At 60.0% G+C, this 26474-nt stretch overlaps 7 protein-coding genes across 7 annotated transcripts; 6 read left to right on the forward strand and 1 right to left on the reverse strand.

Annotated features, from left to right (window-relative positions):
• Nucleotides 1-198: 198 nt before the first annotated feature.
• On the forward strand, nucleotides 199-2944 carry NIP1 (uncharacterized protein; the record flags this gene model as incomplete). Its single annotated transcript, XM_060596684.1, has 3 exons — nucleotides 199-423; nucleotides 463-554; nucleotides 616-2944. 3 exons carry the CDS (start codon nucleotides 199-201, stop codon nucleotides 2942-2944), a joined length of 2646 nt encoding a protein of 881 aa, XP_060453652.1.
• Nucleotides 2945-3686: 742 nt separating this feature from the next.
• SRO7 (uncharacterized protein) lies at nucleotides 3687-7674 on the forward strand (the record flags this gene model as incomplete). The annotated part of the gene is made up of 4 exons (XM_060596685.1): nucleotides 3687-4357; nucleotides 4390-6311; nucleotides 6347-6587; nucleotides 6624-7674. 4 exons carry the CDS (start codon nucleotides 3687-3689, stop codon nucleotides 7672-7674), a joined length of 3885 nt encoding a protein of 1294 aa, XP_060453653.1.
• Nucleotides 7675-7903: 229 nt separating this feature from the next.
• Nucleotides 7904-11616, forward strand: CcaverHIS019_0111060 (uncharacterized protein; the record flags this gene model as incomplete). Its single annotated transcript, XM_060596686.1, has 14 exons — nucleotides 7904-7982; nucleotides 8016-8295; nucleotides 8371-8465; nucleotides 8567-8706; nucleotides 8740-8928; nucleotides 8965-9063; nucleotides 9097-9304; nucleotides 9342-9711; nucleotides 9747-10268; nucleotides 10307-10751; nucleotides 10785-10955; nucleotides 10992-11147; nucleotides 11185-11382; nucleotides 11434-11616. The coding sequence occupies 14 exons, from the start codon at nucleotides 7904-7906 to the stop codon at nucleotides 11614-11616; spliced, it is 3135 nt and encodes a 1044-aa protein (XP_060453654.1).
• Nucleotides 11617-12166: 550 nt separating this feature from the next.
• Nucleotides 12167-15920, forward strand: rga8 (uncharacterized protein; the record flags this gene model as incomplete). Its single annotated transcript, XM_060596687.1, has 6 exons — nucleotides 12167-12310; nucleotides 12480-12773; nucleotides 12821-12873; nucleotides 12930-14273; nucleotides 14325-14788; nucleotides 14830-15920. 6 exons carry the CDS (start codon nucleotides 12167-12169, stop codon nucleotides 15918-15920), a joined length of 3390 nt encoding a protein of 1129 aa, XP_060453655.1.
• A 317-nt stretch (nucleotides 15921-16237) lies between these two features.
• APL5 (uncharacterized protein) lies at nucleotides 16238-19276 on the forward strand (the record flags this gene model as incomplete). Its single annotated transcript, XM_060596688.1, has 8 exons — nucleotides 16238-16405; nucleotides 16449-16536; nucleotides 16584-17050; nucleotides 17091-17316; nucleotides 17361-17506; nucleotides 17540-18724; nucleotides 18760-18901; nucleotides 18942-19276. The coding sequence occupies 8 exons, from the start codon at nucleotides 16238-16240 to the stop codon at nucleotides 19274-19276; spliced, it is 2757 nt and encodes a 918-aa protein (XP_060453656.1).
• Nucleotides 19277-19879: 603 nt separating this feature from the next.
• On the forward strand, nucleotides 19880-24288 carry CcaverHIS019_0111090 (uncharacterized protein; the record flags this gene model as incomplete). Its single annotated transcript, XM_060596689.1, has 14 exons — nucleotides 19880-19978; nucleotides 20027-20159; nucleotides 20202-20359; nucleotides 20467-20483; nucleotides 20574-21205; nucleotides 21242-21368; nucleotides 21406-21981; nucleotides 22019-22172; nucleotides 22215-22417; nucleotides 22457-22706; nucleotides 22742-22879; nucleotides 22921-23145; nucleotides 23188-23783; nucleotides 23817-24288. The coding sequence occupies 14 exons, from the start codon at nucleotides 19880-19882 to the stop codon at nucleotides 24286-24288; spliced, it is 3780 nt and encodes a 1259-aa protein (XP_060453657.1).
• Nucleotides 24289-24550: 262 nt separating this feature from the next.
• PGS1 (uncharacterized protein) lies at nucleotides 24551-26295 on the reverse strand (the record flags this gene model as incomplete). The annotated part of the gene is made up of 3 exons (XM_060596691.1): nucleotides 24551-25012; nucleotides 25052-25924; nucleotides 25957-26295. 3 exons carry the CDS (start codon nucleotides 26293-26295, stop codon nucleotides 24551-24553), a joined length of 1674 nt encoding a protein of 557 aa, XP_060453658.1.
• Nucleotides 26296-26474: the final 179 nt, after the last annotated feature.

Raw genomic sequence — 26474 nt, forward strand, 5'->3', positions numbered from 1 at the left:
TCTAGTTCCTTTGTGCATCGGCGTGTCGAGCCACTCAAACCCGCTGTCGAGCACTTAACAAAACGCGCCGCGTGTCCCGTCCCACCCCGACCAGACACGACTAGCACGCCAGGAAGACCGTCCCAGCGTATCCGCGAGCGCGAGCAACCCCTTCTCCCCCCCCCCCCCACCAACAAAACACCCCCTACTACCAACAAAATGTCGTTCTTTGCCCGTCTCGGCGGTTCGGACAGCAGCGACTCGGAGTCGGACGACGAGTCCATCCTCTCGCAATCCGGCTCGGAGGATGAGAAGCCAAAGAAGAAGACTATGGCGTCCAAGTTCCTTGCCGGAAGCGACAGCGACAGCGATGATGACAGCTCGGACGAGGAGGAGATGATGAGCGACTCGGACGACGACGACGACGAGGCTCCCAAGAACAAGGTGAGTCAAAGGGCCCCCTTCTTGTCATGCTGATAGCAGCGCGCCAACATGTTCCTGAACAGCGACTCGGACTCGGACGACGACGACGACGATGACGAGAAGATCCGCGTCATGTCTGCCAAGGACAAGCGGTAGGTTGACATGGACGGTGGCGAAAACGGGATAAAGCAAGGAAATGAGACTGACCGAAAGCTTTGCTGAGATGGAGGCCGCGATCAACAGCCTTCAGAACGCGACCAAGGCCGGCGGCGCAGCGTGCGACTGGGTTGCCGCCAACAGCGAGCTCGACAAGCTTATCCGCTTCATCACGCGCCACGCTACTTCCATGAATAACTCTTCCACGCCTGCGGAGGGCCACATCCCGCCCTCGTTCCTTGCAGCCGTTACCGAGCTCGACGACACGGTCAATGACACTATCAAGTCGGAGAAGTCGGCCAAGAAGAAGATGCCCGCCAACAAGGGCAAGGCTATCAACTCGATCCGCCAGACGCTCAAGAGGCAGCTCAAGACGCACGAGACCCAGCTCGGCCGGTACAAGGCGGACCCCGAGGCGTACTCTGAGGCGTACGCCAATGCTATTATCCCTCCCAAGGCCGAGAAGAGGGCGGTCCGCACCGAGGCGCAGGAGGGTGAGGACGACGAGGCCGGGTTCGCTACGGTTGGCCGCGGTGGCCGCTCGCTTAACCTGACTGCGGACGGCGTGTTCAAGACCCTCAAGGAGATCTTTGAGCAGCGTGGCCGCAAGAACACGGACCGTGCCGAGACCATCCGCATCCTCTCCAAGCTGCTCGAGGTTTCAGAGACGACCTACCAGCGCATCCGTGTGCTTCTTGCCCTGATCCCTGCCCGCCTCGACTACTCGACCAACCTCCCCTCCATTCCCCACGACTCGTGGGTCTCGTGTCTCCACGAGTACGACCAGCTCGTCACTATCCTTCTTGAGAACAAGGACTATGTTGTCAAGGGCGACGTCGAGGAGTACGATGACATGGAGGAGCGCACGCCTGAGACTGAGAAGGGCCGTGTTGCCATCCGTGGCAACATTGTCAGCTTGCTGGAGAACCTTGACAACGAGTTCACCAAGACTCTGCAGCACACCGACGCTCTCGAGCACGGCACCGAGTACATCGCCCGTCTCCGTGAGGAGGCGCCTCTGTACGTTGCGATTGTCAAGTCGCAAGTCCTGTTCGAGCGCGAGACCTGGGCGGACCAGATTGCCCGTGCGGTCATGCGCCGCCTCGAGCACATTTACGGGAAGCCCGACCTTATCATCGACCACTTCGAGGCTGCTGTCAACAAGGCTACTGCTGCTAGCAAGCTCCAGTCGGCCATCACTCCCTTTGGTGTCCAGCGTTCGGCCAGCGAGCTCGTACAGGCGCTGTGCGTGTTCATCTACCAGTCGGACCAGCCACTGCTCCGTGCCCGTGCCATCCTTGCCCATATCTTCAACCACGCCATGCACGTGCGGTACCACGAGGCACGCGACCTGCTGCTCATGTCGCACTTGCACGACACTATCCAGCACGCCGACGTGGCGACCCAGATCATGTACAACCGTGCGCTCATGCAGCTCGGCCTCGCCGCGTTCCGCAACGGTTATATCCACGACTGCCAGACCATCCTTGCCGACATGTTCCAGAGCACCCGTACCAAGGAGCTCTTGGCGCAGGCCATCCAGCGCTACTCGAACACGCTCACGCCCGAGCAGGAGCTCATTGAGAAGCGCCGCCTCCTCCCCTTCCACATGCACCTCAACATTGAACTGCTTGAGGCTGCCTACCTCACCTCGTGCATGCTCGTTGAGATCCCCCTTCTTGCCGCCGCCGACACTGAGGACCAGAAGCGCCGCATTGCATCCAAAACGTTCAAGCGCTACCTCGACAACGCCGAGAAGGTTGCCTTCATGGGTCCCCCCGACATTACTCGGGATTATATCATCAAGGCATCCAAGTCCCTCGAGGCTGGCGAGTGGGAGCGTGCTCGTGACCTGATTCTGAGCGCAAAGATCTGGACTCTTCTGGACGACGTGGAGGAGGTCAAGACAATGCTCGCCCGCAAGATCCAGGAGGAGGGTCTCCGCACCTACCTCTTCACCTATGCGCCCTACTACGCCTCCCTCTCCCTTGTCCACCTCGCCGACATGTTCTCGCTTTCCCAGCAGACTGTCACCTCTATCATCTCGCGCATGATCTACACGGACGAGATTGCCGCTTCGCTCGACCAGATCGACCAGGTGGTTGTATTCCACCGCGTCGAGCAGACTGAGGTGCAGCGCCTGGCACAGCAGCTGGCTGAGCGCTGCGTCGGCCTCGTCGAGCAGAACGAGAAGGCTCTCGACGTCAAGCTCGGCTCGGCGCCTGGTGCTGAGCGCTCTGGCCCGCGCGACGGTGCTACTGACGGCCGTCCTCGCCAAGAGCGGAGGGGCGGGGGTGCTCGCGGCGGTGGCCGTGGGCGTGGGTTTGCAGGTCGTGGGCGAGGCTTCAACTCGGGCCTTGGCTCCCAACGGCGTGTCGCGGCCTAGGCGCGGCGTGTATATAGACTGCATGCAGAGGTTTAGTGAGCGAGCGGGCGATGCGTTGCGAGTTTAGAATTCCAGAATGATGAAGCAGCGGAGATTGTACAAGAAAAGTCAGGATCTACTGACGTAGATGGTCTCGATATGGCCCTGGTGCGAGATGTGTCCCTGCCAGGTCTTGGAGCCGAGTAAGGCCAGGTGATGTTTGCTCCATCTTGATTCTCAAAGCATCGTTTCAACGGTAGCCAGTTTGTGTCTACGATCTCTACGATCTCTACCTTGACACAATACGGCCGTACGACCTGCGAATCTAAAGGCGTTTACTGTCTTTATGAGATTGTTTGTTTTTGTTTGGGTAGATTTAGATGGCCCTACGACGCCAAGGTGCAACATGGAAAGACGAACGCGTCAAGTATTTGTGTTCAGGCACGTGCTGGCGCCTCCCATTCATACCCAGGGTAGATGTCATTGAGATCTATTTCTCACTGGTCTCATGGTCTCAAAGCTTTCCAAACATCCCAACAAAGACCTGGACGCCAACAAAAAGAGACAGTCAAGGGATCATTTACCGAATTAGAGCCCAACTCTGCTCTGAAGCAACACCAAGGAGCAAGGAGCAAGAAGGTTAAGGAGCAAGGCAGAAGGACATAGGGATGCTTCTCTATTCGCACCCTCGACTGCCTCTGACCGCGCCCTCCACTCTTCTCACCCAACCGCCACAGCCCGTGATGCAGCTACTCCCATGACCATGACCAAACCTCGCACCCTCGACGCGTTCCTCCCCTTCAAGTCTGGCAACTCTTCCCACTCTTCCCCTCCATCCTCTCCATCACGGGCCATGTTTCGATCACACAAGAGCCCCGCCCTCTCACCAACAACCGACTACACTGGCACACTCCGCGAGACCTCGTTCTACCGACATGGCCAACTGCGCCGCCTCGGCCTCGGAGGGGAGGTAGCTGCGCTCGCCGTCGATCCCCTCCTCTCTCTCCTGGCCGTTGCCGCGGGCAGCGCCGTGCACGTGTACGGTGGTCCAGCGTTCCAGTTCACACTTCCTGTTGGTGGCCGGGTTAAGTTTCTTGCTTTCCACCCCGGACATTCACGGTTGGTGGTCGTGGACGAGAGCAACACGCTGCACTCGTTCGCACTCAACAACATTGTCGAGAGCACAAATCCCAATGTCTCGCCTCCGCTGCCTAAGAAGGAGGCGAGCTACCCACTTTTCGGCGAGATCACCGCCATCGAGCAGCCCCTCCCGAGTTACACACACATGCTGTTGGCAATGAGGGACGGCGTGACTCTCGCCTGGGACTTGCGGCAAGCGACGCTGAGCAAGTTTCAGATCCCCAATCTGTGGGCCATGTACGAGGAACGACTGGTACGCTCGGGCGTTCCCGACCGACATAAAACTATCGGAGGGTGAGTCTGATACTCTGCAGAGCTAACATTAGACCACAAGCGACGTGCACCGCCATCAATCCGCGCGACCTCAACATTTTGTTGATCGGGTATGAGGGCGGCGTGGTGGCGTACGACTTTCAGAAGGGCGAGACAGCCAAGACGTTCGAGCTCACACTCCCTCCCGGAGCACCAGGGGGAGGGAGTTACCACGACGACGCGCTGTGGAGTGAGCGCCGACCGGCGGTCACGAGCATCACCTGGCGGCCAGACGGGCTGGTGTTTGCCGTCGGGCACGCGGACGGGTGCATCGCCTTCTGGGCTTACGCAGACGCCGATAAGCCCTTTATGGTCCGCACCCTCACACACGAGGACGTGCATGTTCCTGACGCCGAGGCGCTCATGGACGCCGGCGCGTTACCCTCATCAGAGCCTCAGGTCAGTCACGAGATCGAGGGCATGCCCGTGCTTTCGGCGCGCGTACCTACGGCCGTCGGGGCGAACCGCGAACCGATCTTCAAGCTCACATGGGCAGGCTTCCCCGACCAGGCGGCGCTCAAGCTCATTGCCGTTGCATCCGAGGTGCCACTCACTAACGCCACGGCCGAATACTCGGAGCGCGGCGAGACGCTGCTCGTCGTCCTTGGCGGCCAGAGTCCGGGTGAAAAACCGGGCATTAACCTACTCCAGTTCCCCGCGTACACTCCCCCCATGCCCAGTGTGGGGGCGAAGAAGGCCGCGCTTCTGGCCGAAGGACTAACCGCGGCCGAACGGCAGGCGTTCCGCGACTCTCTTGCCCCAACCGGCTCGTCCAACTACCCCACCAAGACGCCGCCGGAGGACTTTGTGCTGCAGCCCCGTAGCAGCCCGTATTTTAACATGGCCCACGATGCGGTCGCACTCTTTGTTTTGCTCACGCCGGACAATGACCTCCCCGTACCGTCCGAGCCGTCTGCTCAGCGCCAACTTGACGCGTTCGTATTCCCACCACCTCGGTCCGACAATCCGCCTCCGGCGCTCGGTCGGAAGACGTACGTCACCCCAGGGAATGAAGATCTCGTGGCCATGACGCCCGAGCCCAGAGGCCCTGCTGTGCATCGTGTCCAGAGCGGACAGAGCGTGTCTTCCTGGCGCTTCCCCTGGACGGCGTCGACACCCGATCGCTCGCCAGCAGTTTCCGTCACGAGCCTGGCCCTCAGCACGACGGGACGACAGGATCTGCGCCGTCGCCTCCGCGTTCCCTCCCAGCTCTGGTCAGGTGGGCTTAGCGTGATCGGCGCCCGCCTCATCTCCCTCCCGACGCCGACTTTTATGCGCCTCCTTGCCCACACCATTGCGACTGAAGAGATTGAGCGTGTCCCCCGCGTCCCACTCCGTGGCGGGATGGCTGTGCCAGACCTGCACTCGGCCGGAGCGCCTGATCTCAAGGTCGCCAAGATGGAGAACTACCGTGTCCTCACGACATGGCACACCGACTGCACCGTCCGGTTCTGGGACATCAGCCCCCACATCCTCGTCCTTCCGACTCCGCTTCACTTCGAGTACCCTGCCCCTCTCCCACACCTCACCATCCACGTCGGGAGCATCCTGCGGCGCCCGGAGGTCGAGCACCTCCCCATTGCCAAGCTATGGGCTACGGACCGCTCCAAGGTCCAAATCTCGGGTGTGCACCTCGCGCGCGAGACTCTCGAGTGTGTGGTCCTCTTCACTACTGGTGAAGTGCTCGTCGCCAAGTTCGGCGAGGCGCGGCGCTCCAATCGCTCCACCCCTTCTTCCCCGCTCACCCCGGCCGTCGGAGAGGACGATGGCGACGCGGATGATGCGTCGTCCACCGGCTACTTCCCGCAGCAGGAGTGGGTCGAGGAAGTCACTGAATTGGGCCAAATCGCCAACTGGACGACTGACGGCTTCAAGCCCGTCGCGCTTTGTACCGTGCGCCGCGGCGCTGTTATCTCCTGCGCCGTGTCCGACATTGGTGAGCTAAGAGTCGCGAACGCTAGCTGACAGCAGGCTTCATCGCGGTCGCTTATGAGCAAAACTCGCTCGCTATCCTCGACATGCGCGGGCCAGATGTGATTCTGCGCGAGGGCTTTGATGGTGATGGACGCACCATGAAGCGACGTAAGCGCAAGGCACACCCCCAGAACGTGGCCGCCGAGGGGTCGCAAATCGGCGCAATGCGCTGGACCGTCTCCGGAATGGGAGGTGACCAGGCGCTGCGCCCGCGCCTGATTGTGTCGTACCAGAGCGGGTGAGCATCGCTCATTGCATGGTCAGCTGACACCAGTAAAACCAAGGTCTACTGCCTAAACAACGTGCTCGGCGAGTGGCTTGTCGACCCCAAGCCCCCTACATTCCAGAACGACAGCCTTGCCTCCCCGATCGCCACCTACCTCCTCGATCCCATTAGTGGCAACGAGCTGCTCGCATCCCCCGAGGCACTCGCGGACGTTGCGAACGATCCCGTACCCGAGGGTAAGTGGACGAAGGATGCACCACCGCACTGCGTTTGGATAACGGCGTGCAAACGTACGATCCGGGTCGCGGTAAACTTCAACGGCGAGCGTGTTGCCAAGATCGAGCTCGAGGAGGACCTTGCCTCAGTGCACTACATCACGCGTCACGGGAAGCGCATCCTCGTCGCCCTCACAACCGCTGGGAGTGCGCTCGTCTACACCGTCCCGCACCTCGAGTTCGTTACCCGTCTCGACCTGTTCTTCGGCAACACCAGACCAGTGGGAAGCCTGAGTTTCGACGACCGCTCCGGCGACTTCATCGAGTTCGCGGGCCCACTGGACATTACTCTCCGCACCCTTTTCCACTTCCGCAAACCCTTCCCGCCCCGTATCGACCCGTGTTTCCTCAAGACCCCCATCCCCGCCCAACCCACCCCCCTCTCCTCCTCCTCCTTCGGATGGATGTGGGGTGCCGGTCCCTTAACCGGCGCGGCCCTCGACTCGCTCATTTCCCCCGTCCGTGCTGCACCACCCAAGCCGCCTCCTCCACCCCGCCAGCCACTCCTCACGTGGGACAACGCGGTTACGTGGGGTGAACCTCCCAAGCCCAAGTCCGAGCCAGCACACAAGCCAGAACCAAAAGTCAAGAACCAGGCTGTACGCAAAGTCCGCGCTCCCGAGGCGGACGGGAGAGAGAGGAACGACGCATACTCCCAGATGCGGGAGGGGCTGGAGCGGCGCGGCGAGGCGCTCGACTCGCTCGGCGTGCAACTCGATAACGTCGGAAAGGCTGCGGGACAGTACTTCCAGGCTGCGCGGGGTGCTGTTGCGAAGGAGAGCGCGAAGGCTGCGGGCAAGGGCATGTTCAGCAAGGTGTGGTAAGCTGTGTATTGTATAGACTGTGTATTGTATGTGATTGTTTGCCATTCGTGCTTGAAACACCTGTTCTTTCTTCCGGAAGCATGACTCCGTGTTGGTTGGTTATCCAGGCACGTCACCTGTCCGAAGTGGATTCCAATACCAGCATGTTGCATGTCGAATCTCGATCTCGACTTGTCCCCTGGACCAATTTAGTCACCAACCACCCACTACACTACATCGCCCATTAACAATGTCCCTTGACGTCCAACGCATAGTGGACACGCAGCTCGCGAGCTCCGAGCCCGATCCCTCCCCCGAGCTCTTGCAAGGTACGTGACCTGCCTCCCCTCTTCTGACCTTAGCCATCAACAGCGGCACGTCGACGCTCCTCGACGTCGTGCGCGCCCTCGGCTCCTTCCTCGTCTCCGAGACCGAAAGTGTGCGCGTCCGCGGACTCGAGTATCTCTCCAACGTGGTTGCCGCTGTCGACCGGAAACAGATCAACCGTCCCGCCGCGACGACACTGCGGTCCTTCTTCCTGAGCAAGCTCGATGACGGCCTCGAACATGCCCTCAAGGCGCTGGGTGTCCTCGCGCGCCTGAGCAGTTTCGGAGATGAGGAGGCCGAGGAAGTGTATCGCGCGTGAGTAGGAGACGAGAGAAGATGAGAGGAGAGAGAGGAGAGGAGAGAACATGATAGAGGGAGAGCTAATATCAGTATCGTCGAGAACGTCAATATGCGTGCTTATCCCCAGGGAGTTAGGCATCAAGTTTACCTCCTCTTTGATGTTTTGTTGGCTGGGCATCGGAATGGTGAGTACTTGAAGTTGAAGGATCGAGACTGTGCAGTTGTCGACTGGGTTCGACTGGGTTCAACTGCCTTGTTCGCCTTGCTCCCTCATGCTCACACTCAGCCTTCAAGAGCATGGGACCCGAGTTCATCTCTAGCTACTGCAAGATGGTCGATGGCGAGAAGGACCCGCGCAACCTCATGCTCCTGTTCCAACTCGACACTGTCATCCTCCGCGAGTTCAACGTCGCCCCACAGATCGAGGTGAGCATCGCACGCCCCGAAAGCTGACAGCAGGAACTCTTCGACGTCACCTTCTGCTACTTTCCCATCACATTCCGGCCGCCGCCCAACGACCCCTACCGCATTTCGGCGGACGACCTCAAGGTCGCACTGCGAGGAGTTCTGTCTGCCACGCCAGCGTTTGCACCCGTCGCCCTCCCACTCTTCCTCGACAAGTTCCAGACTTCGTCTGGGCAGACCATGGTGCGTCCGCCACTGAGAGAAGCCGCTGATAAACAGAGGGACCTGCTGCAGACCATCGCCGCGTGCTTCCCCGTGTACGGGGCACAGGCGGTCGGCGAGCGCGGCAACGAGTTCTGGGACCTGATCAAGACAGAGGTGAGCTAGCGTTGAACTGTTGAGCTCACGCAGATCCTCTACTCGTCGGACAAGTCTGCCGAGATCGCCGCGCTTGGCGCGCTCGAGTCGCTTATGCGCACTCTCTACCCCACAGCTGCTGACAAGCCTGTCGGCCTCGGCCAGACCATCGCCACGCAGTGCGTCGAGGGCTTGCAGGACCCCGGCAAGAACTCCTTTCCCGGCTGGGCAAAGTGCATCGCTGCCATGCTCCGCGGCTCTCGTGAGCTACCTTGTTCACCAAGTGAAGCTAACCCCAGCCTCTGCCGGCGCGTTCGCCATCGCACAAACCTTCCCTTCACTGTTCAAGCTCTTTGATCAGCCAAAGGTCGCCGGCCACCGCGCTCCCATCCTCCACGCCATCACGTCCGTACTCCTCGCTGCACGGTCTGTTTACGCTATCGACGGAGCCACCCGTAGCGAGGCAGACGAGCGCAGCCTGGAGCCGTACCGCGAGGCGCTGCTGGACGTCCTTCGTGAGGGCCTACGGACCATCGATCTCAAGATTCCGGCGATCAAAGGCAGTGTTGCACTCGCTGAGATCCCGGGTTTCTGGACTCGCTTGGAGGTAGAGGAGGTTGTCCGCGGTATGGACGAGCTGCTCATCCACGACAAGGACGATGAGGTTAGGTGAGTTGAGTCAAATGTCCTGTAGCTCACACCAGATCTGCCGTTCTCAGCGGATTGCGGACCATCGTTGGCGTCCAACCTGAAGTCGTCCAATCGCTCACCCTCCCGATCCTGTTCCACGCGCTGCCAGATGAGGCGCCAGCTGCCGACGACGCGGACACTCGCGAGACGTACCGCAGTGTGCTGCGCTCTTTAACTGAGCTCTGCACGATGCCCGCGCTCTTCGAGACCCTCACTGTGCGCATCACGACCAAGTTGGATCTGCTGTCGTCCTCTGACCTCTCTGGGCCGTCCGCCTCTGGACCAAGCCGGCGCGAGGTTGTTGTCGCCTACGCTTGGGACCTTCTCCACACCCTCGAGAATGTGATCAACAGGAAGATTGAAGACCAGCACGTCGATGTTGCGCGCCACTACAGCCAGGTTGTGCCGCGTCTGTGCTCACTCGCTATCAAGGCTGCTTACGACGACGGATCCCCCGAGGCTTTGTTCCGCGACAGGAGGCTCTTGGCTGTCGTCGGGTCGATTACCGAGACGCTGTTCTGGGAGCTGAGTCCCGAGTGAGTTCCGTGCTCCATACAGAAATCTGACCACCCAGGAAGCAGAGCACAGCCTTCCAGGCCGCTTACTCTGCGTTCGAGGGCGGTGACCTCGGCGCAGTCATGCAGAACCCGAAGGAGGCTCCAACCTCCACTGGATCCATAGTGGCCGGCGGTGCCGACGCCCCTGGGCCGGAGAAGCAGGACCTCATTGCCATTTATTCGGCAATTGTGCGCGGTCTCAAGTCAGAGACGCCCGTAGCGTGGCCTGAGCCGACGTCCGTAACCCACTTTTGGTCGCAGAAGCTCGCGTGGATCTACACCACGGCACACGACGAGTGGCAGCGTGGCATGATGGCCAGCCTCGTTGCTGCGTTCGTCAACAAGCGTCGCCCCGAGGTAGACACTCTGTGGCTCACGCAGGAGTTGGCGAACAACTGGCGCGATGAGGTGCAGGGTAACAAGCACAGCAAGCGTGCAGCTGCGATCTTGGCCTACTTCACGGTGAGCTGCAGTGTTTTGGTGCGCTAACATTAGGTCATCAAGGCGCTCGCTCTCTTGCGTGATGAGCTTGCATACACCGCGATGGAGGCGCCGCTGGCTGCGCTCGCGTATACTGACGAATCGGAAGTTGTCAACCTCGTCGCACCTGCGTTTGGCATTCTCGCTGAGGGCAAGAAGGGTCGTGGGGCTCACTTGACGGCTAAGGTGGGCTGATGAAACTTGACGCCGGCTGACATGCAGCTGCTGTGGGCCCAACGGCTGTGGAACTTCTTGCTTCCTACGCTTGTTGCGGGTGAGAATGGTGCCGACGCCGAAACGCGGCGCCCTTACCTCGAGGCGTTCGCGTCCCTCCTCCCTCTTGTGCCCTCGTCACTGCTACTTACCGACCTCCCAACAGTAAAGCTTACTGGTGTCTTCCATTAGCTGACAACAGATTCTCCCCTTGCTTCTGCGTGCGCTCTCGTTGCCCAGCCCAGTCCAGCGCGCGAATGTCATCACGACTGTTGGTTCGATTCTTGAGACGGCCAACTCGTCCACTGCCACTGACCAGCTCCTGCATAGCCAAGCTGAGTCTATTCTCGATGGAGTGCTGTACTCTATTGCCCGGCGAAGTGGCGAGGAATCCTCAGGAGTAAGTTCAAGTCACGTCATGCTCCAGATATCATTTCCGCTGACATTACAGAAACTTCGCACCGCTGCGCTGACAACATTGGGTGTGTTCCCGGACTGTATAAGGTACGAGACGCTGCATGGTGTCAAGTCGCGGGTCATCAAGGACTTGGCCGTCGCATTGGACGACCCATTGCGCGCGGTGCGAAGGGAGGCCGTCGACACTCGGGACAAGTGGTACCAGTATGGCAAGTAGATAGGGTTCTTGCCGAAGAAACCGGAGGCTGTCCAGTTTGCAGCGAGCTTGTTCGGAACGGTTTAGATATTGCATGAGATTGGGTGAGGGCTGAGGGCTGAGGGCTTTAGGTGAGGGCGTGAAGCTGTGCAAGGTAAAAAAGGTATCAAAGGGTGTGTTGCCTGGACAAGACCCAACTTTGGTTATGAGCCTTGACCATTCAACCATGAGGCCAGATCCACTGAAAAGGTTCCGCTCCAGTGCAGGGTTCTTAGAGTTGAGCTTCCCCACATTATGTCGTTGGAGGTTTAGGCGACAACGTGGCATAAATACCCTGAAAGCTGAGACTCGTTGAGAGTGTAGACAGGGATCAGTAGGAGGAGAGGACGCGCTCCCTCCTCCTCCATCCTCAAGCTTCACTGAACCTCTATCTGTTCCTTCCACATCATATCTCTCTCTCTCTCCTCTCTCTCCTCTCATCCCTCACCCCCTCATCCCTCATCCCTCAACTCCAGTCGTCAACCTCTCTGCCCGACTCCCTCTCACCAAAGCCTACGCGCAGACAAGCGCCATGGCACCCACCGCACCCATCACTCTCCCTCCTTCCTTCTTCAACTCGTTTTGGTCCCCAGACTACCGCACAGGTCTTGACACTCTCTTTCGTCAACTCGAGGCTGGCACCATCGAGAACAATGAGGTCGCTGACTTTATCAACGTGAGTTACAGCTGTAGTGGATTCCGGCGCGTTGTGTCGACGCTGGCGCTAGCGTTACGGAGCCCTTCTCCTTACAACCACACCTTTGCACCACCCTCACGGTGCAAATCAACCAGGCCCCCTCGTTCCACCCTGGAGAACCACCTCCACGTCCCCACGCTAACTTCAGGCGCAAGCCCGCGCCCACCAGTCGCTGGCCGCGTTGTTGAGAGAATCCAATATCAGCCCTGGCACCAACTCGACGTCATCACTGCAGCACACCCTTATGTCGCTCCGCAACGCCTCGGCGGGACGAGGTGAAGCTAACCGCGCACTAGCCATGGAGCTGCAGGAACACATTCTCGTTCCGTTCAACGGCTGGAAGGCTCGTCACGAGGACCGCATTGAAACTGCTCGTGACGACATGCTTGGCAAGGGCGGCCTTATCGCCTCATGGGAGAAGGAGGTGAACAAGCTGATGGGGGTGAGTTATCTTTTCACACTGCATTCTGTGTGCATGCTTATCAGTAGCTGCGCCAGGCATACACCAACAAGATGCGGCTTGCAGACGAGAGTGAGGAGGAGTGAGTTGCTAAGGGCGCTGGCGTGTTGTTGTGTTGTGGCTTTTCCTAACGTGCAGCGCACAGTTCGCCCCTGGCACAGCTTCGCTCAAGTCGCCTGACGCAAACAGCAACTCGTCGCTCGCAAAGCAATCGGGACTGATGCGATCGGGAACGGTTGCGGACCGCATCAGCGAGAAGCTGAGGCAAGCCAGCTCGGGCTCGCACTCGCGCTCCAGCTCTGTGGCGTCCCAGTCAGGCGCCTCCCCGTCAGACAAGGACTTACCTCCCCCGCCTCCTCCCGTCATTCAAGAGGAGGAGAATAAGGTGGAGGAGCGTCCCAAGTCGCCCACTGGCTCGGCCAAGGTGGCGCCCCCGAAGCTGCAGATCGGCGGCGCGCCTCGTGCTGCCGATGACTCGCCCTCGAGCCCTACCCATGAGGACGCGTTTATCCCACCTACAGACCCCAATGGCCGCCCCAAGATGAGTAACGAGGAGCCCGCCAGCGCCATAGACGAGCACGGCAACGAATTCATCCTCCTTTCCGGTGTTGCCCTCGCTCCTCGCGCCTTCAGGGCCCTCCTCAGCCGATTTGACCAGTACCTCTTGACCCACGTTGCGCCGGGCAGCGAACAGGCTCAGTCGTCTGAGCTCTCTACGCGCCAGACCCTTGCGTCTCGCCAAAGGAGCTCGATCCTCGGCACATATGAGAAAACGTTCTCTGGCGAGGAGCTCGTTTCGTGGCTCTCGCACAATCTGGAGGGCCTCGGCGGCGAGTGGGACCGCTGTGTCGACGCTGGCGATGAGCTCCTCCGCATGGGCCACCTCTCTCGCGTCGGTGTGGTCGGCCGCGGCTTCGAGCCGGAGGACGACGTCTTCTTCGTGCTCAAGGTTGATGCTTCGGAGAGCTCTGGCGTCAGCGTCGCCGGCCTCCGCAAGAACCTCAGCACCTATGCCAAAACGGCCGAGAACTACGCCAACTCGGGATACAATTACGCGGCATCCAATGCCCCCGCTGCGCGCCAGTATGCCAACAACAACCTCTCCAACCTGCAGACGTCGATCAGCAGTTTCTCGCTTCCCGCTGTGGCCTCGGGACCATCGGTTCCCACGTGGGCGAAGAACTACCTCCCGGCCGCTGTCTCGTCCAACGAGCCTGCGCACATCCGTCTCCGCCTCGAGGCTAACCGCGCCAACGAGTTGTACCACTCTGGTGTCTCCCAGGCTGAAGCCTGCCGCCTCGACATGGAGGAGCGCATCGAGCGCGGCCTCCGTACCTGGGAGCGTTGGGAACGTGAGCGTCTCGGCGTCATCCGCTCCATCCTCAAGCACTACGAGGTTGCGCTGGCCAAGCTGCCCAAGCGTCTTGAGCAGGGTGACGAGGCGACTGCTCTCGCCGTGGAGACGTACAACCCCGAGTCTGAGTGAGTCAAGCTGTGGGCGAAGCTGCGTCATTCCTTGCCTGCTAACGCCAGCCTCAAGGCCCTCATCGAGGGCAGCCGTACTGGCCCCTTCCGGCCTCGCCCACATATCTATGAGTCGGTCGAGTCCGAGGTGCCTGACGTCAACTTCGGTATCGACCTGCGGCGGTGGTCTGGCGAGACGGCCTGGAAGTCGCTCATGAATGCGCCTCAGCGCGCTAAAGACGCCATCCCAGAGGTCCTCGAGGGCCTCCTTACTGCGGTGGGCACTATGAGTGCCGACGTGTCGGACGACGAGCGTCGTAAGGCGTGGATCTACGAGGTGCCGCTCGAGGAGACGCACATGCTTCGCAACGCCATCAACCACTCGCAGCTCCGCGTTGACGAGATCGCCACCATTGCTCAGAAGTTCAACCTCCCTACCGTGTGTGGTGTCGTCAAGCTCTGGCTCCTTGAACTCAACCCTCCTGCTCTGGGCTGGGAGGGCTGGGAGGACGCCAAGGCGATCTACCCTTCGGGTGAGTGCGATCCCTCATTGTTGATCTCATGCTGACCGCAGTTGGTGCCGACCTGGAGCGCGACATGACGTCGGCAGTCAGGTCCGTTGTTGGGCGCCTCCCCACATCCCAGCTTTTCACGCTGAATGCGGTGATCAAGCACTGGAAGGACCTCGTCGACGGCACGAAGACGGAGGAGCCGGCCGAGCTCTACATCAAGAAGCTCTCCATCTCGACTGGCCGTTGCATCCTTCGCCCACAGTACGAGACCGAGCTCACAATCCAGGACCGTACCCCTGGTCTGTTCCTGGAGGACCTGCTAGAACACTACAGCAACGTCTTCCCCAAGCTCCTCGAGGAGAAGCGCAACCAGCAGGACCGCGTCATGCCCGTGCGCAAGCGCACTGCGCTTGTCGACCAACGCATCTCACGTTCGAGCCTGGGCGGAAACACAGACTCGCAGGCGGCGCTCCTTCAACAGCAGCGCTCTCTGCAAGCTGACGTCCCTCAGCAGCCGCCCGTTCCTGTCGTCCCTTCCGCCGCGGACGTGGGCCCTCAGATCCCTCCGTCGTCCGGCCCTCCCATCCAGCCCGTGCCCGTCCCTGCGCCAATCACCGCGCCAGTTCCCGTTGCTGCGGTCCCTGCTGTTCCGTCAGGCCCATCGGCCTCGTCGGCCGTCCCGCCTGCCAACTTTGGCCAACCTCGTATGGTGTCGCCTCCCGCTAGCTTCAGTCAGCCTCGTATGGTCTCGCCGCCCGCTAACTTTGGGCCGCCTCGTATGATCTCGCCGCCCGCTAGCGATGACGAGAGCGGGCCACCCGCGCGCTTCGTCTCGCCGCCTGAATCGCCCATTTTCCACACCCCGCCGCTTCCAACACCTGCCCCTGCCGTCATCCCCCCAGCACCTGCTACGGACCGCCCCGCGACCCCTGTGCGCAGTGGGACGCCGCAGGGACGCGGGACGCCTTCCCCCAGCAAGGTCGATGACGAGCGCGTTGGCATCCCCACAAGCACTGGTAGCCTGAAGCGCAACACGTCGAGTGAGACAAGCCGCCTGCGTGGTCCTCGGGGAGCGCGAGGTCCCCGCGCGCAGAGCGGTCACGCAAGCCGTGGCTCTGTCAACGCGCTCGCCGCGCAGTTCGAGAAGAAGTAGTGATGGATCAAGTGTGCATGTATTGATGAAGTTTGAGATTGTGACGGTTGGAGAAAGGTGATCTTTGTGTCTCTCCTCATGCTCTCTGCTTTCAATCTTATCTCTGGCCAGTCCATCGCTGGTTTACGTGTCTCCCAATACATCACGCGACCACGGTAGAATTACTTCATGAAAGAATCGAACCTGCGCCGCTTTCGAAAATGACGTGGAGCAACCCGGCCAGCGGCAGACTGGGTTGACGCTTCTGAATCTCGCGTCACCATTGCCTGCTTACCTCCACAACATTCCCTCACAACCTCCATCTACGCCCACGCGCCATGTTTGAGCGCACGCTGCAGGATTTAATCCGCGGCCTGCGTGCGCATAAGGCGTCGTCGCGCGCGCAGGAAGAGGCGTTCCTCGCCGAGGCAATGGGCGAGATCCGCACCGAGCTCCGCGGCAAGGACATGAGCCTAAAGGCCGAGGCCGTGCTCAAGATGTGCTACGTATGTCCGCAGCTAGAGTGAGAGGTGCTGAAGCTGACGCCAGCTCATGATGCTCTACCCCATACCGCCGCCGACCGGGTTTGCGTTCCATGTCGTCGAGGTCATGAGCTCGCCTCGGTATCACCAGAAGCGTGCGTCCTTCTCCAGCGAGCAAATGCAGTTCTGGAACTGACGCCAGAACTGGGCTACATGGCGGCTCCGATGGCGTTCACTGGCGAGACGGAAGAGGTGGTCCTTACCGTCAACGGAATCAAGAAGGACCTGCTGAGCCCGCATCTCCCGATCCCACCACTGCCGCTGAGCTCGGTAGCCCATCTCCTTGGCCTCTCCCCCTCACTAGCCCACACGCTCCACCCCGACCTCCTGCAACTCCTCACACATTCGAGCGCACGTATCCGCAAACGCGCAGTCCTCTGCCTCCTCCCGTGTTGGGAGGCGTATCCCGACGGACTGCGCGAGGGCTTCCCCCGCGTCCGAGAGCGCCTTCTCGACGAGGACCAGGGCGTCGTCGGCGCCACCGTCAATGTCGTCATGGAGCTCGCGCGACGGCAGGGGGGGAAGAATTACGTGCCACTAGCACCAGAGCTGTTCACCATCCTCACGAGCTCGAGCAACAACTGGATGCTCATCAAGGTCGTCAAGCTCGTAAGCCAGCTCTTGAGTCCCTCACGAAAGCTGACGCCAGTTCGCCATCCTCACGCCTCTGGAGCCACGCCTCGTGCGCAAGCTCCTTCCTCCACTTACGAGCTTGATCTCGTCCACGTCCGCTATCTCGCTGCTGTACGAGTGCGTGCGCACATGTATTGTGGGCGGCATGCTCGACCCCGATAGACCTGAGGGCGACGCACTTGCGCGCGTCTGCGTCGACAAGTTGGGCGGATATCTCCGCGACGAGGGTGGCGACCAGAACCGTGAGTCAATGACGGCTTAGCGACGACGTAGCTTACCCGCGCAGTCCGCTATATCGCGTTGCTGGCCATGGTTAACATCACGCCGACGCACCCCCACATGGTCGCCGAGTACCAGGACGAGATCATGAAGAGCCTCGACGACGCCGACCTGTCGATTCGTATGCGCGCTCTTGAACTCATCACCGCAATGGTGAGGTGTCACGAGAGGTCCGACTGACCGCAGGTGGATCGCGATAATATCCAGCCTATTGTCGATCAGCTCCTCACACACCTCGCCCCACCAGAAGAACCAGTACATCAGTCCGCGGTTAGCGCCCTCGCTGCATTGGCGGCGAAGACGAACGGCGCCAGCAGCGATCCGGCAGTGACTGCGCAGAACATTTCCTTCTCGCACAGCTACAGGTTGCTCTTGACGCAGCGGCTGCTGGACATGATCTCGCGCGACACGTACGCCCACGTCACTGACTTTGAGTGGGTTGTCTCTGTGCTCGTCGACGTAGCGTATGTCTCCCACGTCGACCTTGGGTCGCGAATCAGGGACATGCTTCTCGACGTCGTGGGCCGTGTCAAGAGCGTGCGAGGGTACGCAGTGCGGGTTCTGGAGAAGGCGGTAGGGGACGACGATATGCGCGACCGCGCAAACGAGAGATTGTCCAGCTGCGAGGCGGGCTTGCTCGAGGCCGCCGTCTGGATCTGCGGCGAGTACGCCGGCGAGCTCACGTCTCCCCTCAGCGCAATGTCCAACATCCTACCACCGTCACTACCCCGCAGCGCTCCCACGCTCGCGGTGCTCTCCGTTCAGGCTGAGGCCAAGGTGTTCGGGCACTACGCGGCACGCGCGTCGGAAGAATGGTCGACTGAGAAGCACGCCGAGGCGAAGAATGTCGTTGCGAGCGTACGCAAGGGGCTCTTGCCATTCCTCTCGTCGCGAGACATCGACATCCAGGAGCGCGCAGTCGAGTTCACACAACTCCTTGGGTTTGTCGACGCCGATTTGGCAAAGCACGTGCCTCCATCGAGCGCGTCGTCGGGGATTCCAGGAGTTGACGGTGGTTTCGAGTCTGAATCCAAAGACGGCGAGCCACCATATCCCAAGTCGCTCTTCCTCTTCCAGCCACTCTTCACAAACCATGAACTCAACTCGGTCGGCTACCGTGCACAGGAGGCTGTTCGCATCCCAGAGGGCCTGGATCTCGATGCGGAGATCGTGCCTCGTGGGGGATTCCTCGAGATTGAGGAGGACGCTGCGTCCGAGGCCGGGGAGGAGGAGGCCGAGGCCGATCTCGGTACGGGCGGCGGTGCGGGCATGGACGAGCTCCGTCGCGTGCTTCGGGACCAGGAGCGCTCGAGGCGTGGGAAGAAGAAGAAGAGCGAGATGACACCAGAGGAGAGAACCGAGCGGCGGAAGGTGAGCTTAGTTTCTGAGACCTGATCTGACAGCAGCGCAAGGCAGCACGACGCGAACGGGCCAAGAACGACCCGTACTACCTGTATGACGAGAAGGACGCGGACGCTGAGGACGATGTTGACGACATCCCGATCGTGCGCCTTGACGACGACCTTGACGCGGCAGGCCCATCGAGCCGTGAGTCATCCACAACCAAGCGCAGCAGAACTAACAGCAGCACCGAAAAAGTCGAAGACCAAAGAAATGCGCAAGCCCGCCGCCCCACCACCGGACTTTGACCGCGCCGGCGAGATGCCTGAGGGCGCTGCGCCAGCAGAACGAGCGTCTGCCGCGGCGACCAAGTCTGGGCTCGCTGCTGTCGACCTCTCCTCGATAGCGGCACCTCGGGGACGGTACGATGAGTACACTGAGGGTGACGACTTGCCACCGCGCGAGCCTGGTCCGTCACCGCCAGTTGATGCGGCGCACGGTGCAGACGTGCCGGCTGACGAGGCCGAGGTGAAGGTGATCAAGCGGAAGAAGAAGAGTAAGAAGCCACGAGCACCTGCGTGATGCATTGTGTCTGCTTCGTATGTTGGTGATTAGTCAAGGAAAGGAGGAAAGAGGGTTGGATCGTGACTGTGACGAGTGCGAGAGGGAGACGGGGACAACGAGACAATCGTGTGTGCGTTGCACTTCTGATGTCAAGTTGACACGCGATTGAATTATTTTCACCGGTATACCACAAACACTATTAGGGTTGACAAAGTGGGGTTACTAATGGGAATTACAGATCCAGGATCAAGATTAGACTTTGGCAAGGTAGCCACTAACTGTTGATGTTTGCGATTTGGTTCCGGGTGGCAATGTTTCAGGATGACTCGACCAAGCTATTTGTTAGTGGTAATGAGAGGACGCGTTTGGGGCGTGGCGGGAAGGCAGTGGTGTTGACTTTCCTCCACTCCCACTCCCACTTTCCATCTTTCTCTCTTCCTCTTTACTCACTTCCTCTAACCCCATCTACCCCATCTACCCCATCCATCTTCTCGAGGATACTAATCTTCAACGGCACTTGCGAGCTCTCTGCGTATCTCTGCCCTTCCTTCCCTTTTGCCACCACAGCTTCGCCAGTGACGACGCGTCGAGACACCGGATCAGTCTTGACGCGCCACCGTAATGGCCAACTCAATCCTCAACCCCCCAGGCAGTCTGCCTTCTCCGGAGCGCGTTGAGGAAATCGCGCGCCGCGTGCTCGAGATTGACACGCCCGACCAAGTGAGACCTTCCCTGCCAACGCGTGCACCTAATCATCACTGACACCAGCCCACTCCAGAATGGTTCATGCCCATCCTGACCAAGTTCCTCACGAACAACCCAGGCGATGACCACTTCATCATCGAGCTGCCTGACCCCTCAGCACCCGCCCGTGGTGGAACCGGATACGGTGCAATCACATGTGAGTCTGAACGGCACTGGGATGATCATCATCTGACGACAGGCATGGAAGACGAGTGTTGGACCAATATCAACTTGTCGCCTGATCCGGAACAGCTCGACGGCGGTAAGGCGAACGGCGTGGGAACGTTGTGGGACTATGCCGACCACTGTCGCGGGGAAGACCATATCAAGTGCCGCAATCAGCGTCTCAAGCGTATGGTGAGTAGGAGAATGTTGGCTTGTCCACATAGCGCGCGAGTGGTACGCGGTACGGCCCGCGCGTATCACGCACAAGTTGCATACCGCGAGCGTAGCTGACTGGCCAGGGGTTCGTGGCCCCAGAGTCAGCCTTGCTCTCATCACCGTTCACCTCCTCTCAAGCAGGACCTTCCCGTCTGGCCTCCTCTCAGATTCAACCCAGCAGCTCAGGCAGCGCTCACATTATCCGTGATCATCCGCCCAACCATCCTTCAATGGGCGCCTCCTCTAGCAACTACCGGGACGCCCTTTTCGTCGACAGTGACAGTGACGACGGCATAGAGTTCGTCGGCCGCAGCTCCCCTCGCAAGAACGTTGTCCTTGTTGAAGACAGCGATGACGACCAAAACCCCTCCATTGGGTCTTCACAGTCGCAGTCGTCGCGACTCAAGTCATTACAGCCGACAGGCTCCTCTGGTGGCAACTCTCGCCCCTGGATCCGCGTGTGGTCTAGCATGAGTCTCAGCGACCGCCGTCACGCCATCAATCAAGAGCTTCGTGACCTCGGTAAATTGCCGGGTATTAGCTCGTTCGACGCCAACCGCGTTATTGCTCGCCGCAAGGACGCCCTCCGCTCGATTGAGGGCTCCGGCTGCCTGATGCAGTGGACCCCCCCTGACCCACTCATTTTCCAAGCCTTCCCAAATCTCTACGTTCACCCTCGGCTTGCCGAAACATTCGAGTGCCCGAAGCCCGCGGTTTGCGCTCTCATCAACCCTGCCGCTAGAGTTACCGCTTCGGCTGTTGCTGGACCCTCGACTTCACTCAGGAGCCCATTTTCTTACGCGATGGATGCAATCTCGCACAGTGAGTGTGGGAGTCGGGCGTTGACTAATACTATAGCGGAAAGAGCAACTGGCGCCTTCTTAGTCGCCGTGAATGCTGCGTGGCAGCGTCTGGACATGCAGAGTCGCCGGGCTCAGCTCATCAACGAGCAGAATGCGCTCCGACAGGCGATATCCCGCTTCGAGTGAACCATTCGCAGTGCTGCCAGTACTGACTAGCAGGGCCATTCCACAACTCCAGGGCATCAAGCGCGTTCTTTGTGATCGCCTCATGTCGCATTTGAAGCTGATCGCGAGCGACAATCCGACATGGCTTCCACCCTCGTCCGAGCTGCTCAAACTTGTGCCCGAGCTCCGCCACGTTGTGCACCAGTCTCTCATGGCGTTCCTGCCTCGCCTCCGCGATGAGGATGATGACGTCGACCCGCACGGCCTGAGTGAGGAGTGGAATCGCCCCACCGGTCCAGCCCTTACAGACTATTTCAAGGACGCTCTGCTGGACTTCCAAGACGATGCCACTGTCGAGGAGGCGAGCAAGACCTTGGGTCTCAGCACAACGTCCGGTCTCCTACCTGGCGCAGACTTCACCCTCATGCCACACCAGATCATGGGTGTGGCCTTCATGATGAAGCGCGAGCAGCGCAAAGGCAAGGGCGGACGTGGTGGCCTACTCTGTGACGCAATGGGCCTGGGAAAGACGATCCAGACCTTGGCCCTTATGCTGGCGCGCGACGAGCGGCCTGCAGACTACGAGCGTGCTCCCCAGTTGATTGTTGCACCCTTAGCTCTTCTCGTACAGTGAGTCTCGCCGCAACGAGCGCTTGACTTACTCCAGATGGAAAGAAGAAATCGAGACCAAGACCACGAAAGGCTTCCGAGTTTATATCCATCACGGCGCGAACCGCCTCAAGTCGGCGGCGCAGATCCGCAACAGCTACGACATAGTGCTCACTACGTACGGCACACTTTGCTCGGAATCTGGCATCACCGTGAGTCACGAAGGAACGCTGAGCTTGGCGCTCACGCAGAAGAAGCAGAAGCAGAAGATGAAGGTTGGGGAAGGTTCTGACGATGATTCCGACTACATTGAGAAGAAGAAGCGTGGGCCTCTCTTCAAGATCCACTGGTTCCGTGCAATTTTGGACGAAGCTCATAACGTACGCAACCGCCGAACAATCTCGGCGCGTTCCGTTCTTCAGCTCGACGTTCTCCACCCGTGGATTCTCACGGGCACGTGAGTCCACTTCCTTTCTGTTACTGAGCTGACCTACAGACCTATTGTGAACAGCTTGGGCGATGTCGGGCCAGCTCTTGAGTTCATCGGGGCCATGGGCCTGTCGCAGTACCACCATGAGGTTGTAAAGCGCGAGAAAAAGCAGCCAAAGAACGCCTCGCGCCGCTGCCAGGCCATCCTCAAGCCGCTCATGCTCCGCCGCAACAAGGACACAGAGCTCAACGGCAAGAAAATCCTCGAGCTGCCGGTGAAGACGGTCAATTTGGCATGGCAGGATTTCGAGCTTGACGTGAGTATGTGTCTGAATACGAAGCTGACTTACAGGAGCGCGCAATCTACGCGGCAATCGAGCAGCGAGCCAGGATGCGTGTCTCAAAGTTCCTCAAGGCTGGCACGGTTATGAAGAACTACCATGTGGTGCTCGTCTTGCTTACTCGGCTGCGCCAGGCCGCAAACCACCCTGTAAGCTCTTGAGTGAATGGTAACAGGATGCTAACTGGTAGTGGCTCCTTCGGCGTACGCCTGGGGACGAGGGCCGTGACGGCGATCTTCTTGTCGACGACGAAGCGTTCGGTGCCGATCTTGGACAGTGTCGGAACAACGACGAGGATGAGTACGGTCGTGCTGTCGCGATCTTGGGCAAAGCCGCGGTGGATGCTCTGGCCAAGAAGCTGGAGGAGCGTCACGAGCGACTCAGCAACGAAGACGTCCAAGACGACAAGGAACTTGTGAGCCGTGTCCGCTGGATAGGCGATCACTAACCGATACAGGAGTGTTGTATTTGCATGGAGCCACTTGACGGGAGCGAAGTGATCACGCCGTGCAGTCACCTATACTGCCGGGTGTGCATCTCGAACTACTTTATCCAGCCTATTCGCGACACGACCGGCCTCACAGACGAGGACGTCGACGCCGGATGCCGGTCGTGCCCCATGTGTCGTTCGAGGCTCAAGCCCGGGCAAGTCTTCCGTTGCGCAGCCATCTTCCGGCCCACCGTGGCCACCCCTGAAGTAGACGACGATGACGACGACGATGCCGATATCAAGCCTGATGTGAAGCCGAACATCGCAGCGGACCGCAAGGGCAAGAAGCGTGCGCGAAGCGCCGCTGAATCGTTCTTCGGCAGCTTGAACCAGGACCAGGGCGAGCCCGAGGAGGATGAGAAGCCGGAACGGAAGCGCACGCGCGGCAACCGGAAGGGCAAGAGCCGGGCGACATCGGTGGATGCGACATCGGTGGATGACGACGATGACGTTGAGGAAATCGAAGCGCAAGTCCCTCCTTCTACCAAGCTGCGTCGTACACTCGAACTGGTCCAAGGCTTCCTCGAGGAGGACCCCAATACCAAGGTGCTCATCTTCTCGCAGTAAGCCTTTTCGTCCTCCGGCGCTGACATTAGGTTTGTGGCGTTTTTGGATCTGCTGTCCGATTTCCTCAAGGACAACGGCATCCCATCCCTTGGTTACCGAGGCAGCATGTCGGCGTCAGCTCGCGATGAAGCTGTTCGCCGTTTCCGCACTGCGCCTGGCATTGTCGACCCAATTCCCGTGATGCTCATCAGCACCAAGGCAGGTGGTGTGGGCCTCAATCTCACAATGGCCCACAAGGTTATCATGTGCGACCTTGCTTGGAACCCGGCGACCGAGAACCAGGCTATCGATCGCAGCCACCGCATTGGGCAGAGGAAGCCCGTACAGGTGGAGCGCCTCGTTATTCGCGACACTGTCGAGGATCGTCTCCTCGCCATCCAGGAGCACAAGGGCCTCCTCGCGGATGGCGCGATGGGCGAGGGTTCGATTGGCCGCCTCGGCCGTCTCACGCTGGATGACATCCGCAAGCTGTTCGCGATCAATGCGCGTGACGAAGAGTGAGCGAGGAACAAGCCAATCATTTCGATGGTAGTATCTGTCTGGTGGCCTAAAGTAGACACAACATTTGTGTAGACACCCAGCATTGTTGATGCCCGTGAGTGTAGACATAGGGCGAAGTGTTGTAGTGGCGAGTGTGCGTAGCCTCGCGGGTTGATGAATACCAAGGCAAGGAGATTGTGCAGTATGAGCCAAAGTGTACGGATCAATGCCATGCATCTTGTATGTGGTGTAAGGAGTAGTCTTCCCCCGCCTCTCTCGTTCGCTACAACATGCCCTCAACCCCGAGTGCGACGAGCACTCGACTTGCCAGGCTCACCCGCCGTTCGGGCGTTGCCCATGTCGCTGGTCCAACATCGTGCGCGTGCTCACGCAATGTCGCCAGCTCGTGTCCGAGCGCGGACCGTAAAGACTTGTTGCTCGTGGCCAACAGGAGCGACAGCTCCGTGTCGAGTTGCAGAGAGCGTGTCGAGAGGTTCGATGAACCGATGAAAGTTAAGAAGGGGTGCTCGACTGCCTGCTCAGACGTCTCACCCTCCTCCGCCTCGGACACCCACATTCCCTTTGCATGGTATGTCCAACCCTCGCGCTCCCACTCCTGCAGACGCACGCCGCCAGCTCCGACGCGCCCGTTCTTGGCTGCGTCTGCGTAGAACCGTTTCTCGAGGAGCGTGTATCCCTCCGGGATGAGATTGGAAGCGCCCCTTGACCCGTAGAAGCCGTTTGCCTGGGATTAGCTTGGCGGCTTGTGGACTAAACAACTCACTTTTGGCGATGCAGCAATGACGCGCACCGGGGCAGGAGAGTCTACGACAGACCGTTTGTAAGCGGCATACAGGCCGAAATACCCGCTCGTCAGGTCGACCTCTACCTTTTCGCCTGCCTCATGTGCCCGTCGAATTGCTGCCCACACGGCCGCCATGGCGCGCTCCTCCTCCCCAATGTTGAGGACGCCAGACTGCAGCACAGGCCAGAACCAGGTATCGGCGCCCTTGGCCGCCGCGTCGCGCGTCCGTACCCCGTTACTTGCACGCCACGCCTGCTGGAACGCACCGAACGTCGCGTTGGCATGTCCAGCCCACCCGCGCGGAGAGAGAGACCTCTCGCGCCACAATGCGCCTGGTCCACTGGCGGTGAAAGCGCCACGCTTGCCAACAGGAACGGGCGGCGAGCCAGGGTTGAGGAGCACGCCGTGCTCCCCTAGCGCGCCCGGTCGTGCGTTCGGAACCACCTTGTAGCTGTAGTCGGACACCAAGCGGGTAATGCTGCTCAGGTAGCTGAGCAGGCTGGGGTGTGAGGCTAGGTGGATGTACCGATCTTGCCGGTTGGTAAAGTATGATGCGGCGAGGTTGGCGCCGGAGAGCATGACATCGTCATCGACAGCGTAGTACTTTGCGTGCCAAGTACCCCAGCCCTCGTTGAAACGCGGTGGAACGATTGCCTCTAGCAACCCACGCAGCTTTGGCGAGCGGTAGAGCCACACATCGACCCGATCGCCGAAACGCTCGAGCAGCGGCATGAGCATGTCAACCGTGCTTGCCGGCGTGCCCTTGCCCGGCCGCGTGGCGCGATTGTAGTCGAGTACGAACGTCGCGCGCACCCCAGGTCGCGCAGCCAGAGCCGTGTTCACCGCGTCCACCTGCAGTCAGCACTATCGCAAGGGAGGCTAACCAAAGATTCCTCCTCAGTCCCAATGTACAGCGTGGAGATGAGGATGCGGCGCTGCGCGCCGCGCACCATTTGAAGCAAGCGGTCGTGAAATACCACCGGCCCCTCGAGCATTTCGACGCTCTCGCCGTGCGCGCCGAAACATGGCTGCGTCGCGCTCAGTCCGGCAGCGAGACCTGCAAACGCGGGTGGCATCGCGGCAGCCGGAGGCAACGGTGCTGACTGCGTCGAGCTCGGTGCAGCGCCTGCCACCGCGGAACGATAGAGCGTCCTCACGCGGGCGGCGCGCGCCATGAGCCGGAACTCTGGCGGCCCGACTGCGAGGGGTATGCGAGGAGGCATGTCGATGATGAAAGAAGTTGTCGGCGGACTTTTTCGGCCCAGCGAGTCCGAAATCAAAGGAATCAAGGCGTGCTTTGATCGAGGTTTCAGGCACGACGCTGTTACTGCCCGCAGTTGCCCGGTTCGACTCACCGTTCTTCAACTTTTTGGAACAATCTCCACATTCTCCATTCTCCACT

This window comes from Cutaneotrichosporon cavernicola, assembly GCF_030864355.1.
Source record: "Cutaneotrichosporon cavernicola HIS019 DNA, chromosome: 1".
Classification (NCBI taxonomy): Eukaryota; Fungi; Basidiomycota; class Tremellomycetes; order Trichosporonales; family Trichosporonaceae; genus Cutaneotrichosporon; species Cutaneotrichosporon cavernicola.